Source organism: Parus major, chromosome 1A, assembly GCF_001522545.3.
Source record: "Parus major isolate Abel chromosome 1A, Parus_major1.1, whole genome shotgun sequence".
Classification (NCBI taxonomy): Eukaryota; Metazoa; Chordata; class Aves; order Passeriformes; family Paridae; genus Parus; species Parus major.
The window spans coordinates 26,549,876-26,568,856 of NC_031773.1; the positions used below are offsets into that span (position 1 = coordinate 26,549,876).

The window sequence follows — 18,981 nt, forward strand, 5'->3', positions numbered from 1 at the left end:
TAGTCCTCAAAATCTAGGTTTGCATTATTAAGATAAATTTTCTTGGGTTCCAAGGAAGATGATTCTAATGAGAAATGGCCAGATGAGACAAACCAGAACCCAAAATTTTCATACGCTCCACCTTTTAAAGATCAGACCCAGAAAACAAGAATGTTCAAGTAGTCTTGTGAATCAGCCCAACAGCACCTGACTGTGCAATTCCAGGCCTCTAGCACTAGCCAATACTGCCCTCACACACCTCAGCAGGGCAGAGCGCAGGCAGTGACCCATCAGCTCCAGGCAGAAGCTTCCTTACACCCCCTGCTTCTCAAAAAAGTCCTTTTGCACAGGCTTTTTTGCCTGCTTTGTTTAAAGGCATAATACCTTAACTCCAAGCCATTCCCAACATCTCCAAAAAACACAAAACAGGCGAAATTAACTAAATTTTTTTCAACCCCACTCTCCTCTCCCTGCCAACCCCATTGTCTCATTCAGTGAAAATACAGTGCTCAAAACATTCCCTAATTCCATAACCACTTCAATTTGGTTCCCCATCTATATCTTGCAGCAAAAAAAAAAAAAAAAAGACACATCACACCATTAATTTTCACATGTTTAATGTAATGGCACTCTAATTAACTTTACAGTACTTTTATCTCCACTAGATACTGTGTTTCAAAAGTAAAATGGGAAGAAAAACATGAAAAAACACTTTTTTGGTAGTTTTAAGAACTAAATCATTTGTAGTTACATATGCATCAATTACTTTCAAAAAAATGCAGGTTTTTTTCACCCTTATCTAACAAAAATTGACTTTGTTGGGTATTTTCGTAAGATTTAAAGAGAGATGAAAGATGGCACTTAAGAAACTCTGAAGTCAGGATGTCATAAGGTTATACCAGGACTTCCGCTGGAGCCTGCCATGAAGCCAACACTATAAATAGGGAAAGAATGTGCAAGAGCTCTGAGTAAGTGAGAAGCATAACATGTTTTGCAAGCTTGTGTTCTGAGGGCCATGAAAGTGAAGACTCTTGGCTGAGGAAAGCCTGCCAGATTTCCCCAGCTGAAGTCTATTCAAAGCAAACCCATCATAGAAAACCACAGGGAGAGCCATACACTGGCTTCTGCAATACTCATGGCAAGCTTTCCTTTGGATTTGACCTTGGATCGACAATAGAAACAACCAGAAAGATGACTTGGAGAAGCCATAGAAAGAATGGAAAGCATTTGTGGTCTTTCCCATGACAAGTAATTAACAGAAATAATATGAAATCAAGTTAAAATAGACTAGGCAGACAACTTTCAAGGCAGATAAACAAAAAAATAGCAATAATGGTTTTCTTATCAGTTTTATACTTACACTTTAAAGACATCAGGAAAACAAGTACACTTTGTACTAAGTTTGGAGCATTCTTAAAGAGGTTCCCCTAGTCTAGAAGGAGCCAAAACCTTTATTTCCACCTCAAAGTTTAGCTTGAAAGATTGTGAACTTATACAGTCACTTAAATGACTTGAGTTTTTGGGGTGAAATGTGTTTCCTAAAATTTACAGTGTTCATTTTAGCTTTCATTCCCTCTAATTCAGAGTCTGGGAGGAGACCCAAGTGAACTTCTCGATCTACTATACCCAATTTCTTTTTTTTTAATTAAAAAAATATGCATGAAATTAAGAAAAGCATTAATATTTTACCTTTGCATCCCACTTGTGGAGTTGCCTCCCACCAAAGGACATTCACAAATACTCTCATGTTTAATACTTAACCTTTGTGAAAGAAAGTAATTCATAACTTTATGATTTGTTCACTTGGATGCCCGTATGATATGAATTGGGTAGATAGTTTGATTCATACACAGGACTAATGGAGTATGTTAAAGAAAATAAATGCAGAAATCTACAGGAAGTACAACTTTGCTTGAATCATATATTAATTATACAGAAGAAACAAAAATATTTACTTACACAGGAAAAGGGTGAAACAAACAAACACACTCAATTCAGCACTTTTCCTACTATAAGGATATTGCACATTCCGATAATGTTGCACAAATTACTGGCTTTTAATAAAGACCATATATGAGGTATTAGTCTATTAATAAATAAAGAACATGGAAAAAGAAAAGCACTTAATATAATGCAACAATCCATTCCAAGGATTAGGCAATGAAAACTGAACAAGCAACAATACGTACACTTGAGGGGAAGGCTAAAGTTCCTTAGCAAATAGGCAGCTTTCAATATCCAACCAAGAAGCAAAGGGTTAAATCTCTTACTAAAGATTTTAAGAACTCAAAGCCTATTTAGAACACTGCTAACATTTTTAGAACAAAACTAACTGTTTTTAGAACAAAAAATGCTTATTTTGCTCATGCAATCAACCTGAGAGATAAATTCTTACCTCCCAGTTTCAAAGGGACAGCCAATTTAACATACTGAACCTGACTAGTATGACTAGTTAAAGAGTTACAACGGAACTTTTTGATTGACATCAGCTAAAGTATTTGGGAGTTTTGTTGTGCAGCATTTTCTGGTGGATGTTTTCTTTCTTTTTAGTTTTAAGTAGTTTACACTGGTTGTGGGTTTCCATGGTCCTAAAATCAACACCCATTAGTGCTGTCCTTATTAGCAGTTTCCAGCCCCACAAGGCATTGGATGAATACAAGGATTTTAATTTTCAGTTTTACTCTGTGGTAAGGCTAAGAATTTACCTTTCAAATTACAATGCTGAAAAATTCCTGCTGACAGGTAATAAATCTGTCAATCTAAACACTGTTGCTTTTACTCAGACCCTTCCAGGAACACCACAAATCTATAGGCAATCATTTATCTCATTGAAGTTCCTAAGATCTCAGAGGGGTATTTTAGCTCAGTAAAGTGAGTTGTGAGTGCACACGTGGTAATATAGTAAGCATAAAACATGAGTGTTTTGGGTGTGCCCTGCCAAACCTTGTTAGAGAGTTTGTACCGTGGAAGGAGGGGAAAAAAATAAAACCAAAACAAAATCTTTGTGTGCACACAAACTTACACACACGAATATCCCTATATTCCCTAAATAAGTCAAGGGTTATTCAAATCCTAAGATTGTTTCAGGCCAATTCTGAAACAAAACTAATTCCTACATCATTCACAGTCTTAACATATTCCCTCACTATTTTCCACCTCCAAAAAGTAAGGGTTTTACTTTTGCACTTTTGCAATGCTAGAGAGAGTAACAAAGACCCAGGGAAGTAATATTTCTGCTGCTATTTTGTGTAAATTATGTAATTAGCATGTAAATCTGTATCAAGTAAAAACTGCAAGTGCAAACTTGGAAAGACATGACTAAAAAAAAAGCAGCACTTCAAAATTAAAGTATCTCCTCTGCTTCAATCCAACACCAGTAATTCAATCAGTCCTGAACTGGCTTTTATGAAAAAAAATTATATTACATTTCTGAAATGAAAAATATATATCTTGCACTCAAATTTAGGGAAAGTGTTTACTAAATTGAAATATATATAATTTTTGTCACATGACATTATCTGTCTCCTGTTCTAAGCAGTTGTTGACACATGTACTTCCCAAAAGCATGTTGTTTCTATTCTGAAAATTAGTTTCATCTACAAATTCTTTATAGTAGTTTAAGTGTTTTTTAGAAAATACAGTTCAGAGAATTTCTTCCATGTTAGCACAAACCCAAGAAAGATTATGAAGATGTTGAGAAAAGAAGAAAAGTTTAGAAGAAAGGAAACATTATTGTCCAGAACAGTCAGTGTATGTGGTAACCATGTTTCCTCGTCTCTGAGTGACAGTCCTGCAGTGCTTGCTGGATCCATGAAACCTGGCATCAGTTCGTACCGCGTGTCTGTGTGCATTTTCAAAGTCACTGAATGAAAACATCTTTTCCATATTTTCAAATACATCATCAAACAGTCCACCTCCAAAAGAAAACTCCTGGAAAGAACGTCTTTGCCGATTATGAGCCTCCCGATGACTTCGGAAATGATTTTCAAAGTGCTTTTTTGACCGGGAGTTTTGACTAAATAGGTCAAAGTCTTTGAACAGATCGTCAAAGTTGAAATTAAATGACTGATGGAATGGGCTTCCATTACTTCCTTTTCCTCCATGACGGCCAAGCTGATCATATTCTCTTCGTTTATTCTCATCTGACAATGTTTCATATGCTAATTATGTTAAAAAAAAACAAACAGTTCATTACCATTTAAAAAAATAGAAAAAAGAAAACCATACACAAATACAAAGAACAGCAGCTTTCTCACCCTCTCTTCCTGAGCCAAACAAATTTCAAACAAGACTTCCATTCAATGTTTAAGCCTAGTCAAAATCAACATTTATTTACCTTTCTTCAAACCAAAATAAACTGCTTCAAAGTAATTACTTACAATAATAAACAAACACAGCTATATTATGAGGACAGGTTACACGTAACACAATGGAGTAACTATCAATAAATATTAGTGCTATATTATAAATATATTTATGTTATAAAATAAATTTGAGGGAAAATAACAATGAGAGGTGGTGATCAGAAAGCCTGAAGGAAGAAGAATGAGTTAGGAGCTCTACCTAACAAGACCAAGGATCAGCTGCACTCCTATCACAGAAACACAGGGTGACATATACAAAGCTATCTGCCAGACAGCCAGCAAGTTCTAGCAACACCAGTTATGACCAAGCAACAACATAAACATCGAGGAGATAAAGAAAATTAATTTCACCATGTGCCAATTCTCAATTTTTCAGAAGTTCAGCAATAAACCTAGATTTTGTGGCTGGATATACCCAAAATGAAATTAGATTCCCCTCCAATCTTTAGTTTAGAACTACAGGTACTGGTATTCCAAGGCAGAAACTCTGATAGAAAACACATTCTGATAACTAAATATTTTAAAAACTCATTTCCTTACCTGTCAAAGACTTGCAATTATTCTATATAATTTGACATTTAGAGTTCCTATTTCCTCCTGTAGTAGGTGCTAACAACTGCAGTAGGTATCTAACAGGACTGTTTCATTAGTCCTTTTCATTATACTACTAACTACTTTTCTTTCAAAATAACTCTGCTGCAGACAAGAAGGTAAAAGCCAGAAATCTCATTTAGCTTAGTTAGGAGAACTATACAGATTGATGGATGTTATACCTGAGTTTACAGGGAATAGAAGTAGGTATACATTATTTTTCAGCAAATGTCTTCTTGATTATCCACTTGTACCATTTTATTTTATCACTTATAAGAAAAGATCTCAAAAATCATCAAATCAAACCATCATCCTCAAGGTGAAAAAGCTTTTTCCTTATAACCACTTAAACATCTTGCACCTGCTCTCTATTGTATTCCACCATGAATCTCTGAAGGACCCTGCTCTGTGTTTTCTTAAAATCTCCCCATAGTTACTGCAAGGTTGCTGTTAGACCTTCCTGAAGATCTGGTAGCAATCCTGAGCTGGATCTTATGAAACAGATCAAAAGGTAACAATTAACGTCCTAGGGCTAAAGCTGTCCTCCTACCAAGTATTTTTTGTTATCTTTTTGTAAAAAGAGGAATATGCCAAAAGCCCAAGAAACAGAAATGCATAAACTGTGTAAAAGGCCTTCCTATGTGCAAGAACACAGAAACAAGTCAGATTTTGATGCTGAACATTCAAAAGCACTTAAGTGGAATTCAGAAAAAAAACCTTTATACCTCTTATTCAGTAAAAACAAAATGCACTCAGATTATAAATGTAAAACATCTATCAAATTATTAAGACAAAAGACAGTGTATATTACCTTCAGCAATTTCTCTAAATTTTGCTTCTGCTCCAGGACTCTTATTTTTGTCTGGGTGGTATTTCATAGCCAGCTTGTGAAATGCCTTCTTAATCTGACGGTCAGATGCATTTTTTGGAACTCCTAAGATATCATAATAGCTCTCTGTAGCCAGTATTAGTTCAGTTATCATTAAAATGCAGAGAGCAAATGTGAAGACAGATTGTGTAGTGGCCATTTCTCCAGTTCCTAAAAAGAAAAGGAAGCATACTTGAAGAATAAGTTACTTTACATTTCACAACTTAGTTACAACTGTAGGCTGGCAGAGGAAGACCAGTATGTTTCAGGAGTCAATGACAGACCTGTAAGTGCACTGTTGTACACCTGTCAAACTCCATTATGCTGTTTTCATAGTCACGGAATATGCAAGTGAAAATACTGCAAAGTGACATTTCACATACCTAACAATTCACCTTTGTTTTACACTTAACTGACTGTTGTTATTCAGAGTTGCAAAAGTAAATACACAGCACATTCCATTGCATCTAAGGTTTCACACTGCCATACCTGAACTAGCTTTACACTAATCCTTGAGTTCTAGGACCCTAAATACAGCAGCTCTAAATTAAGCACAGGCTGCAAAAACTAACTCTACTGGACAACCAATTCACTGATTAGCTGGTGCAACAAAAGAAGCCTGAAAACACAACTGGCCTAGAGATGACTGTGAGGTGCAGGAAGACAAAACCGTTAGACACTCATGCTCAGCTTCAGTTTGTTTAACCAACCTAAGGGGAACATAATAAAGAGCAGATCATTCATTTCCATAGTTCAGCCAAGTAAAGCACATTTTCCTTTTTTTAACAATAGGCTGTCTTAGCTCATCTGCATATCAGATTGCATTATAAAGGAAAACACCTACCATATCTCTGATATCAAAGAATTCATCTGATAAATACCACTGCATAGAAAGGTTTACATATGAAACCCTCGGTGTCGGAAGTGAAGGCAAAAAATATCTTTTTCACAAGCAAGTAGCTCCAACAATAATCAAAATCTGTAACTTTTTTTTCAACAATACATCTGTCAGAAAGATATAGTTTGAAACAAATATATGAGAACTTAGGGGAAAATTATGGCATATATAAATTATTTAAGAAAATAGTTCCATATAGCCACATGATGTCTCATGGTTTTTATTAAGGACAGGGTGAGCTGATCCTGCTAGAAGGTGAGAACAGATAATATGCCTGTGCATATTATATTTAAAACACAGAGTACAGAAAGGCAAATGTTCAAATACAGGATGCTGGCTGACACCTGACCAGAAGGATGCACGACACGACCCAGAACATTACAGATGTAAAGTGCCCCCGCAGTGTACCAGATTACACTGATTTTAATGTAATGTAAGAACAACTCAGAGACAATTGATGTTACTCTCCTGGAAGTTGAATAAACAAAGTTACAGTCTGAGCACCATTAAAGTTAGAATACTTTTGCTAGCCAGCATGGGACCCAGTATTTTTCAGGCAGAATTCAAAACTTTTGAGTATTTTATAAATATGAAAATTAAGTATTTACCTGAAAGTCAATACACTCTAAACAAAATTAAAATGTAAGAACCAAAAATTTGAAAAAATAATACCATTTCTAATAGGTTAAGTCAGGGGGCTAAAATGAATGCTGTGCGACGAGAGCAAAAGGCTTGCAAGATTAATCTACCCATGCCCTCCTAAGCATTTATTTGGCCAGCAGCCTGCACGATATCAAGTGTTAAGGGGCAGCAGTCGAAACAAATTGTATTTTGATCAGTGTACTTAGATACCAAATGGACAGCTCTTTCCAGTATTCTTCATGCACAATATCAGACATATTTTTAGTACAAAGTTTTCCTACATATCTTCTCTCATCACTTCACTAACCTGAAATTTTACTACTTGGGCACTATGAACTATACACATGTACATCCTTCCATGCTTTTGGGGCTTTCTTCCTGTTTGTGCTTTATAGATGCAGACTTATGTGTTCATCTCACACATGTGATTCTTTTTATTTACTTCATTAACCCACACCTGCATCATCCTTGCATAATCACCTGCTGCATTTTCTTAAGATCAACTATCCTTCTTCTACTATTGAACACTGAAAAGAACTAAAAAGAACAGTTCATGTCCTCCATTAAGAGCAAAATACTCTTTCATAACTCATGAGAGGCAGAGATCAAGTTAGTCCTTTCAGATTTTCTGCTCTGGCTAACCATCTCAACTTGTATTATTCTTTATAGGAAAATACACCTGAATTTTTCTTTTTCTACAGTTCTTTACATTAGGAGATCTTTAATGAAGTTCTTAGCTATATTTGATGTAAAAAGCATAGTAAAAAACCAGTACTTAAGTTTCACTGTTTTTTAAACTAGCAAACATAGGTTGAATTCTGCCCTTCAAAAAATGAAACTCAAATTTAAGAATAAGATGTAAATGAAAACCAAAAACAAATAAAACTCCAGTATAAGCAGCATTAAACTTCATAGGTTCATCAGCGAGAGCCAAGTCTTATATTTAGATACTGTCAATTATTCAATTTACTTTTTAGAAAATACCTATTTTATATGCTGTCAGTATCCCAGTGTTGCTGCTGTCAACTACTTCAGCCCTGCCATTCCTAACTATTTTTTACAATCCTTTTCAAAAGAAATTCTCTTTTAAATATTTTTTTTGCTTATGTTTCTTCACCCACTGTTTCTCAATCAAAAAGCAACATGCAAGTTGCACTTTTCCGGCCATACACTGCATCTACTTAAACCACATTCCAGAATTCAATTAATTCTGTACACATTAAGCTCATACCATAATGAGCTCTTCTAATAATTATGACGAGCTACACTTTATTTAGGTACATCTGTCAATGAAGTAAGAGACCTTATGCCACATAGTAACTATTTAACTCTGTTGGGTGAGAAGGTACAGATCTCAACTACTGTTCACCTTTGTATAAAAAGTGCACCGTCTAATGTTTATTCAAAGTACTGCAGAGGCGATAACAATCAGTTCTTCATTAGTTTATAAACATTTATCAATAGCTGCACAATGAAGTGATTTTGAGGATGATGTACCTAGACTAAATCCTATCAGATTTAGAAAATAAGAAGCTACTTCATCTTGCAACACAAATACCCTAGTCCATCCTTCTTTGAAAGTAACAGACCAAAATCTTGAATAAATGCTTTTATTCAAAGTCTCTCATACTCAGAGAACACGAAGCATCACTAGTGTTCTGCTACTGCTTTCGTTACAGAATTGCTATACACTAACGCGCGGAACGCTCACGTTCTGTAATTATTTCTGCAAACAATTTACTAGTAGTAATAAAGTAACCGAGGTCTTCCCCTGGTTCTCCTACCACGACTAACCCGATGAGTAAGCAAGTCTTGCAGTCCTCAAGCAGCTACAAGCAAGTCTGTCAAACTGAGTGACTCGTACTCGTCTTGGCCTCTCCTATACTAACTCGAAAGCAAATACAGAAGGTTCCTGGATCTTGCCCTGGAGCACAGGGGAACGAAAGAATCAACCTGCCATCACGCTGCCTATCCAGACCCCTGAAGACCTCGCTGGAGCCGGACCGCACCATCGGGTGGGGCCAGGCCAGAGCTGGGCTGCCGCTAACAGCCACACTGAGCGACGCTGTCGCACCTCCAGTGCAGCCCGGCTGCGAAACACCACGGCAGCGTTGCCCAGAGAGGCCCAATTTCCAAAGAAATGCTCCGGACGGAACCTCAGTGGCCCCCCTCTCCGCCGCCCCCCCCAATTTCCCACGCTGCCCCCAAGCTTCCCAGCACCCCTCCCCCCACTACCCCTCCGCGTCCGCCTTCACTCCACTCACTTCAGCCACCTTCCACTTTCTCCCAGCCCTCACCCAGCGGCCGCGGCCCTTCTCCGCCGTCCTCACCTCAGCGCCGGCCCCGCTCCCCCGCCGCCCCTCAGCGCCGCCGCCGTTCCCGCCCGCCCGCGCCCGGCGCTCGCGCAGTCCGGCCCCTCGCGGTTTCTACACGAAGCGCTGCGCCATTGGCCGCCCGGGCGCACGTGACACGGTGCACGCGGGAGGTCGCAGCCGCGCCGCCTCCGCCACCCGCCGCTGGGGGCGCTGTGAGGAGGCGGCACCGCCCCCAGCCCGGCCCCGCTCCTGGTGCTGGTCCCGGTCCCGGTCCCGGTCCGGCCATACCCGCCATGCCGCGGTACTGCGCCGCCACCCGCTGCAAGAACCGCGGCGGCCAGAACGCCAAGGACCAGCGCAAGCTCAGCTTTTACCCGTGAGTGGCGCGGAGCGGGGCAGGGTCTGGGTGAGCGCTGGCCGTGCGGGTGGTAGTGAGCCCCACCGCGGAAGTAAATAGCCGAAAGACTCAACGCCACCGATAGACCACACTGGTGGTTACCTTGGAGCCCCGCCCGGTCCCGGGAGGCTGGAGGGAAACAAGGCTGACCCCCTGAGGGAAGGGAAGGTGTAGGGAATAAAGAGTGGACAGCTGGGACATAATCACACACACACAATGTCCCTCACAAGACGGAACTTGGGGAGCGGGCAGTGATCCGCAGCGTCTGAGGACTCTGGAATAGCTGCGGAGGGTCCGTACAGTGAAGAGCAAGGAGATTCGACTAAAAAATAAAATTTGCACTTCTGATTCTGTTTCGCTCATGCCTGTATGGAAGAGATGTTCCAGCACGGCAGGCAGTCGTGGAAGCTTTGGCTTAATGGTGAAGTGTCTTGTGTATGACGATATACAAGCCAGGAGAAGGGCCCGGAAGAGTAAGCAAGTAAACATACGATTATATTATTATAACATTCCTTAAAATTAAACTTCCCCAGTAGAATTACTGCCTTACCTGCGCTGTGAACAGAGGCATTGCTGGTTGTTTGGAAGCAGCTGAGTTAGCTGGAACTCGGCTACCTCGGTTACCAAAGCGCAAGTTTATGGTTGGCTGCATTGTCCAGACAATGCAAGGACGGTCACCATCCCCGGCCTGCAGTAACCTCTGCACTCTTCTGGTTACGTGGCTGTCGCCTCCCAGGATGGTGAGTTATAAACTATATCGCAATCCTGAGAGAGGCACAGTGCAGGTAACTAAATATTAATGTATTTGTGTAGAATGAAAGTATGGAACTCTTTGTCAACAAAAGCAACTTAAGAAAAATTTGAAAAATAAGTTTCACAATTAGCCTCAAAATCTGTTTTGGCAAAATTTATACATCAAACCAAGTTTTCTTTCAGTTTCTGATTAGTCATGATTATTCTAAGATCAGGAAGGCTGTGTAGGAAGACCTACAGGAAGACTGCTTTGAAAAAAATTATTTTAGATTGAAGGAAAGCTTATTTCCTTGGCACATTTCTAATATGGAATACATCATAAAACAATCATGAAAATAATTTATTTTCCCTTATGCTTTAGAGAGTGTGAGTGTGACATGGATAATCAAAACAAGTTTGAGCACTGAGACATGTTTATATTCAAATGTATGTCATCAGTATGGAGATGATTGCCAAAACTTAGCTGTTCTATCTAGCCTTTGAGTTGTGCTGCATTCTAAGCTTCATGCCTGTAGAAGGGGTGCTGAGATTTGATTTATAGATTTCTCTTGGCTTATATTAGTGACTACTACAGACATGAATTGCAGGTTTTATTCCCTTGCCTTTTACCACCAATGAAGAAGTCCTCTGCTGCTCTGTGGTTGGGGTCTGCATCCCTTCCAGACCTTTGTCACCTAATCTCAACTGGCCAAACTTCTTTGTTTTATTTCTTCACTTCTCTGACTTTGGTAGTGATGGCAGCTGCTAAATAAATTCTACTTCCTCTTCCCATTTCCCCTTTTTTTTTGTGTCTTGTTTATGCCAGAGAACAGATTCTGTTGATTAGTGAGGGGGTGTTAGAGAATGAGCAGAATTGAGAATTAGCAAAGTTGCCTTTAAGCTAAAATAATAACTTTCACTGTCAAACCCTTCTCTTGAAGAAATAATCTACGGATTATTTTGTTTTCCATCTGAAGCTGGTTGAGTCTGGGTAGATTAGTGGGTCCTGTGTTGTGAGGGTAACTGCAGTGGGAGCAAGTGTTCTCAAGGCCTTCTTGGAGAGGATGTGGTTGGTGACATGACCTTCAATGAAAGGAAGCCATCATCTTCCTGAGAGACGTTTTTGGACCTCTGTAGTAACACCCAGGCTAAGCTGTGTTACAGAGGAGCGTGCTTTGTCATACACGCAAAGCTGCCACTGGGTGTACATGATCTAAGCAGGATTTGGAAAGCCTGAACCTCTAACTTGTCCTCCAGAGGTTACTGTGTTCTTACCAGCACTATTCCTTGCATTCCTGCAGACATGCAGAGCTGGATGCTTCAAAAGCTTGCTCTGTTTCCTTAGTAATTTGAGGACTTACATGACAACAAATTCAAAAGATTGGGGAAGGGGTGAATACATGCACCTTTATGCTGTGAATTCAGCCCTCTTTCTCTCAAAATCACCTGAGTTTGCTGTTTTGAAACACAGGCCTTGTGTAAGAGTCATTGCTACGTGTGGCTTTTGGAGGAAACTTGTAGCTTCAGGGATTTGAAGGTGCGATCACAAAAGTGGAGATTTTTCCTCTGTAATTATTATTGCTCATGATTCTCAGGAATGTTGTTTTCTTAACAGTAGTCACTTAACAATGCGCTGAATTCAATTTATGGTTTATGTGTCATATGTAGTTATATGTTAAACTGAAATTGATATGCACCAGAGAAATGTAGAAGCATATTTCAGATACCCTTATACCTGTCTGAGGAGAGGTGAGAGACAAGAGTGGTCTGAATGTTCGTGTTCCCTTTACCATCACCTCTTGACTGTGCGTGCATCATAATATGCCTTTAGTTTCCCTTCAATTTCTCATTAAGTAAGTTTCGTGTCTTCACACACTTTCCTTTTAATTTAATTGAATCAGAAAGTTCTCTTTCTGATGTAATTTGTCTGACCATTTGCATGTATTTTTAAAGTCAGGTTTTTTTTCTATGAAGGTATATACTTGTCATTTTCCTTTTCAGGTAGATTAGATGATTGAAAAGTTAATTATAAATTATAACTTATGAGAAATTATAAAATATGATGTGGGCTCCTAATGAGACAGTTTAATTGATGAAACACAAAATATAGAAATGCTTTGCATCTGTGTGCATTTACTTTTGAACAAAATTTAAAACTTGTATTGGAAATATTCACATTGCCAAATTATCTAATAATCTGAAGAGGAGCATGTATTAGGAGGTACTCTGTTTAATAGAAAATCCTGGTTGTGTCTAGAAAGACAAGCCCTAGAAATACTATTAATAAAATGAGGACCAATTTTAACTTTCTTTAAATTAAGTCTCAGTATTTCATCTCCCTTCAGTAGAACTGCTTTCTGAGCAAGTGTTGTAGGATCAAACCTTTAAAAACATCTTGGCCATGGATTCTGAAACCCTTGGCTAGCAGAAATCAGAAATTCTGCTGCTGAACTCAAAGAAAATACCCAACTAGGAATAATTTGGATAATGTTTGGTTAACATGTACAAGACATCCAGATTAGCATTTAATACTTAAAATTTTTGAAAAATAATTATTTTAATCTTTTCTAAAGGAAGGCTACTTCTAAGTAACAATGAGATATTCTTATTTAAAACAAAGAAAGACAACAATAATGGAGGCTTTGTATATTTTCTTGTTTGTCTTTTCAACTGCTTTAAAAAGATTTCCACTTCATGATAAAGAGAGACTTGAGAAATGGTTGCGGAATATGAAGAGAGATTCATGGACTCCAAGTAAGCACCAGCTCCTCTGCAGTGATCATTTTACCCCTGATTCCCTGGATGTGCGATGGGGGATACGGTACTTGAAAAATACTGCTGTGCCAACTATTTTCTCTTCCCCAGATGATGAGGTAATCTATTTCTATATTTTTATCTTTTTTTGTTGTTGTTTTGTAGTACAAAGCTAACCAACTATTCATGTAATACAGATTTTATAATCTGTCAGATAATCATATTTTACTTAAAAAATAGAATTCCTATCCATCAAAACAGTTTGTTAGCAGTACTGACACAGAACAGGTATATGATTCCATAATGTAAAGGAAAAACAACTTCCCCTAGTTTGAGTGGAGTGGTTGGTTCAATATCTTTTTTTTAACTGAAAATTACAGAAGCGTTTACTATAGAAAATGTTAAATTTCTTATGAGAATATTATGCTTCTAAGCTTTTTCTTATGCAATTACTCTTAATATTTTAATGTTCTTTTAAGGTCTTTTATTAGCTGTAGAGAAATACTGGCTTTGGAATGTATTAGTTTCAAACTACGTACGTCTCTTTCCTGTCCCTAACCTTTAACCTAGGAGCTCAGGACTGTAGACTGCCAAAGACAATCTACAAAGACTAGTCCATCTTGTCCTTCACAGATTTATGCCATTGGTTACATAAAAATACTGTGCTACACAGGCACCTAATCTTGATCAAACCTATGCTAATTCTCTTCTAGCATGTATTTATCTTCCTCTGGATCATCAGTTGGAGGTGGGAGGAATGGAAGGGCTGGTTTTAAGACTAAATAGGTGAAACTGAAATATGTAGCTAATTAATTTTACAAAACAATTTCTTTTTAGTCACAAAGTACTCTGTCTTCTTGAACATCTGCAATTGTTGTCTAGACTCTTTTGACTTTGTGGAGTGAAAATTGATCTTGATAAATCTCTCAAATACAAAAATAGAAAATCTTGCAAGTTGTGGCAGTACTAATTTAGCAAGAAATAACTTTGCTTTAACTTCCCCCCTGCCCTGGTTCAATAGATCCCTCACATTCCTGTGCTGCTATTGACAACTCTTCTACAGCAACAGGCAGCAGTAAATTTGGAACTGGACTTTGCTGTCCCATGCTTCTGTGCACAGATAAGCTGTGTGTTTTGACCCCAAAGAAAGGTTGTCTGTTATCCACCTCTTCATTCTCTTGATTTGCATGTGACCATAGACCAGTCATAGCACACCTACAAGGGTGGACAGTAGAGTTACTAAGGTAGCAAACTTTTTATGCAAAAACTTTTGTGGTGCCAAGAACATATCAATGACTTCTCTAAATTATTTTGGCATCAGCAATATATATCTGAAAAATCCCAGATGGATTTATCCAGTTTGGAAAAGTAATTTCTGTGCTTATTTTTAATATATCCATCATTTTCCTGCTATCAAAAGAAAAAAAAAATATGCCAGTGCTTTGTACCTGTGATTCTGTGAACTTGCTTTCCTGGGGTCTCACTTCTCTCTCTGGCATTACTTTATTCTCCCTGCACTTTTCTGAACATCAAGTCACATGTTTTTAGTGACCACCTCAGCAAATCAACAATATCTTTTGACTTGACCTCTAGTTCTCTACTTGCCCCAAATCTTAACTTTCTACATAGACTGAGTATTCAGAAAAATATGGATACTAATTCTTATTTTGGGGAAAAATTTCTGATTAGTGTGTCTCTGACTAAAGGTTGAGGAAAAGGAAACTGAGGCCTCAAACTGCCTTTGGAAACATGAGAGCAAATAATTGCTGTATTTGCATATTGCTCACCACCACCTTGCTTTATATATTACTGAGCAAGTGAAGGAAGTCTTCCCAGAAATGCTTAATGATTCTTCATAAAACATTTCATTCTGTTTCTTCTTCTAAATAAAGAATGCTTGTGGCTCAAGAGCAGTGATAGTTGCTGGCATTTCAGTATCAGTAACCATTCTACATTAGCTTGCAAGGAATTTTATTTGAATATTGACCTACAAGTGGGAGGGCAGGGACTGATAGACAAGGAGGTTTTCAATGCAAGTTAGAGTCTTCCTTTAAGCAACTGTCCTGAGACTTGTTTTGGTGCATTTCCTTCAACGTTAATGGCAGTTCTGCTATGTGAGATTTTGGGAACATTTATATAATATATTTTGTAAGAGATTTGTCTAGTTAAAATACATAGTCTGAGACAGTCTTTTTCAGCTGCAGATAAGACAGAGAAAGGGAACTGCTTCATTTTCACAAAATCCCAAAGATTGACATGATGTTAGGTATTGTCTTGGAAAATGTAAAGGTAACCAAATGAATGCTGTTTCTGTGTAAATCTTCCAGTTCTTCTGAGGCTGAAATTTCAAATAAATCTGAATCACAAAGTTGAATGCACTTAGGATACTTCAGATTACATACATACATTAAGGATCATACATTTTGAAATTATCTTTTCCATTGCAATAAATTTTTTCAGCCTGGCCTCTTTTTTTTTCTTTTCTTTTCTTTCTTTTTTTTTCTGACCTTTTTTTTTGTTTTTAATTTCTTTTTCCTGTTTTCCTTTATTTTTTTTTTGTTGGTTTGGATTTTTGAATTTTTTGGTTGGTTGGTTTGGTTGAGGTTTTTGCCTGGCCTATATTTAATTAGCAAAGTTAAAATTGTTTATTTTTCTGTTTCTTTGTTCTGCATGTTTTTTTGTTTTAGTTCCCACGTACACAGTTTTGCATGAGTACAGATTCTTCAGAGTGCTCTTTATGTAATTAGATCTACTAGAAAAAATAAGACTCCCACTATTTTTGTATTTTTGTTTCACTGACTGACATACCTAAAAGTATTATTATTATTGTTATTATTTATTACAAATATAATTACTTGTGTATAATAAATGTAATGTAATCAAATGTAATCATGTGATGTAGTTTATGTGAAGGAAGGGAAAAGAAAGTGGCTAAAAAAGGATAAGCTTCAAATTGTCTCAGTATCAACTTCTGTTTAAAGTCCTGTTAACTTTGTATTTTTCTGCTAAGATCTCTATCTATAAACAAAAAAAAGGTTTCCATTTTTATAAAGTGTAAAATTTAGTTGGCAGAATTGAATTGCTGGTTTACAATCATCTTTAATGCAAGAACTTTGTACTTGTCTACATTTAATATATTTAATACAATGTTTCAGATGGTAATAGAAGATGCCAGCTAGTCTTTGTGTAGCCCCTTCTCTTCAAGTGCATTTAAAATTATGGTGTCTTGTGTGTAAAACAGTACAAATTCCCTAGAGTTTGATGAAAACCTACAATAAAACAAATAAAAAAACCCAAACCACAATAAGAAAAAAAAAAAACAACCTAAAAAACCTAACACTATTATTTAGAGCTTTAGAAATAGTATTTTAACATTTAGGACCTGAAGCAAAGTTGTGGAAGATGCTTACATGAATTCTGAGGCCTCTGATGTAATTTTTAAACATCTAAGTTAGTCCTTTTGCAGTAGCATGCTATAAATGAGACTTAATTTTTTTATGCTTAGTTATTTTCTTGTTACAAGGTGGTAATTTTCTTATTTTATTTTTTTTTCTCCTCCAGGAAAAAGATTCTTCTGAGAGCAGTTCACAACAGGTACAGAGAGAAGAGCGGGCAGAAACAAATGTTGTGTCAGAGAAAGTATCTGTAATGCTTGAACCTTGTATACCAAAGAAAAATCCTGTAATTGCACAAAATGTAGAGGAAAAGGTGTTTTTTTCCAAAGTGGGTTGCTCAACTGCACTGAGTAAACCTTTACAAATTCAAAACCTGCAGCTTCCAGATGAATGTGGCTTTCAGGCAGACAGTGTCATTCTTGATAGTTCTTCTGAGCAGTATATACATCAGCCTAATCCTGTTTTAATGACAACAGCAGTCCAGAGCATGGAAGGTACCAGTGTTCAAACTTCTGTAGAGGATTCAGGAGGTTGTACAGCTACAGTCCTGCAATTTACAGACCCCGACTACTTGAGTTCATCTCTGAAACTGAACAATGCTTTTGGGTTGGTTACGAACTATGCAGTTGAAAATTCTGTCCCTCACGTGGTCTGTTCTGGTGAAGTGCAGACCAGTGAAGATGCAGTTTTACTGAGTACAGTCACACAAACTATTGAACAGTTCAGTGGAAGTGAAGAGTCTGTCATTGCTATTATTATGCCAGCTGAGAGTCCAGAAGAGCCTGAAAGAGTAAGTAGTTCTTTCCTGCCTGTTAAGGAAGAGTTTCTTGATATAGACAAGACAGAAGTGAATGAATATGACGGAAATGAAATACTGCAGACTGAGCATTCATACTGCAGACAAGACATAGACAGAGATCACCTTTGGCAGAAAATTTCAAAACTCCACTCTAAGATAACTTTACTTGAAATGCAGGAGGTAAAAACTTTGGGGAGACTCAGGTCCTTGGAAGCTCTTATTAGACAACTGAAGCAAGAAAATGTGCTTTCTGAAGAAAAGCTGAAGATGGTAGAAAACTACTTTACAACACTTGAAGTGACTATGATACAGTAAAGACTTGTTTACATAATTTTACAGTAAAGTAAATTGGTGGTTCTAAAATATCTTTTTAATCTCTTTGACTGTACTTTTGGACAAATTAACTTTGTTTCCAGTTTTGGCCTTTTAAACATCTAATGCTAGTTGTGTGAATAGCAAATACTCTTTGAAATATTACATCAATCAAAGCTAAGTGGAGAATTTTGTCTGTAAAACATGACTGACAAGTATGATTAAAAAAAAACAACCCTGAATTGGGCGAAGTTTTCTTAAGTATGTGAATTAAGTCAGTAAAACATAATTTAACCCTTCCTTAGCTGCAGGCTTCTTTGAAACATGAAATGCCTGCATTTGGGACAGCAGTAGAATTGACAGAATAAGCATATAGGATGAACAATTCTATATGTATGTATGTATATATATGCATTGTCCAGTGAGACCAAAATTGCTCTTTAGTTTTCTGTTCATCTAACATTTGTTCTGGTAGGTTTTTGTACGCTTTGATATTATTAAAATTGTTTCTGCATAAAAGGTGTTTTCTTTCATTTGTTTCTAGAAACAAAAATTCTCTTAAGAATATTGTTCCAGTAGACAGGCCCATCTCATTTTTAATTGTTTTGTTATGATTCAGCTCAAGTGGAAAGCAATCTTAATCATAGATATTTTTGCTAGTTAGTGAAAGGGAGAGCTCTATTTAGTGAGTGCTGTCTGCATTGATCTTCTTACAGCCTACAGCTGGGTAATGCACGTACCCTTAATAATACACAGAAGAAAATGTTCTACAGAGCAGGTTGCTAGTGGAAGTACCAGAACTTTACTTTGCAAGAAACAGAATTACAGAACTAGAAAATTACTCCACTTTACTGATTTTATTAACTATTTCTAGTGCATAGGTTATCAGTGTAGTAGACAGATACTGTAATTCATTCTGAGGAAAATTAATTTGC

The 18,981-nt window shown here is 37.4% G+C and overlaps 2 protein-coding genes across 9 annotated transcripts; one reads left to right on the forward strand and one right to left on the reverse strand.

The window, feature by feature from the left end:
* Window positions 1–579: 579 nt before the first annotated feature.
* DNAJB9 (DnaJ heat shock protein family (Hsp40) member B9) lies at window positions 580–9,716 on the reverse strand. 4 transcript variants are annotated; one of them, XM_015628649.2, is made up of 3 exons: window positions 9,673–9,716; window positions 5,746–5,973; window positions 580–4,139 (listed from the first exon to the last, which is right to left on the reverse strand). In XM_015628649.2, the coding sequence occupies exons 2-3, from the start codon at window positions 5,960–5,962 to the stop codon at window positions 3,709–3,711; spliced, it is 648 nt and encodes a 215-aa protein (XP_015484135.1). In that variant the 5' UTR covers window positions 5,963–5,973; window positions 9,673–9,716; the 3' UTR covers window positions 580–3,708. The 4 variants fall into 4 exon arrangements, with proteins under 4 accessions (XP_015484135.1, XP_015484134.1, XP_015484136.1 ...); XM_015628648.2 differs by having other exon boundaries at window positions 9,607–9,694; XM_015628650.3 differs by having other exon boundaries at window positions 9,640–9,690.
* Window positions 9,717–9,888: 172 nt separating this feature from the next.
* On the forward strand, window positions 9,889–18,565 carry THAP5 (THAP domain containing 5). Of its 5 annotated transcripts, none has more exons than XM_015628641.2 (3): window positions 9,889–10,033; window positions 13,470–13,659; window positions 17,102–18,565. In XM_015628641.2, exons 1-3 carry the CDS (start codon window positions 9,951–9,953, stop codon window positions 18,047–18,049), a joined length of 1,221 nt encoding a protein of 406 aa, XP_015484127.1. In that variant the 5' UTR covers window positions 9,889–9,950; the 3' UTR covers window positions 18,050–18,565. The 5 variants fall into 5 exon arrangements, with proteins under 5 accessions (XP_015484127.1, XP_015484128.1, XP_015484130.1 ...); XM_015628642.3 differs by lacking the exon at window positions 9,889–10,033 and adding an exon at window positions 10,074–10,535; XM_015628644.3 differs by lacking the exon at window positions 9,889–10,033 and adding an exon at window positions 10,074–10,527.
* Window positions 18,566–18,981: the final 416 nt, after the last annotated feature.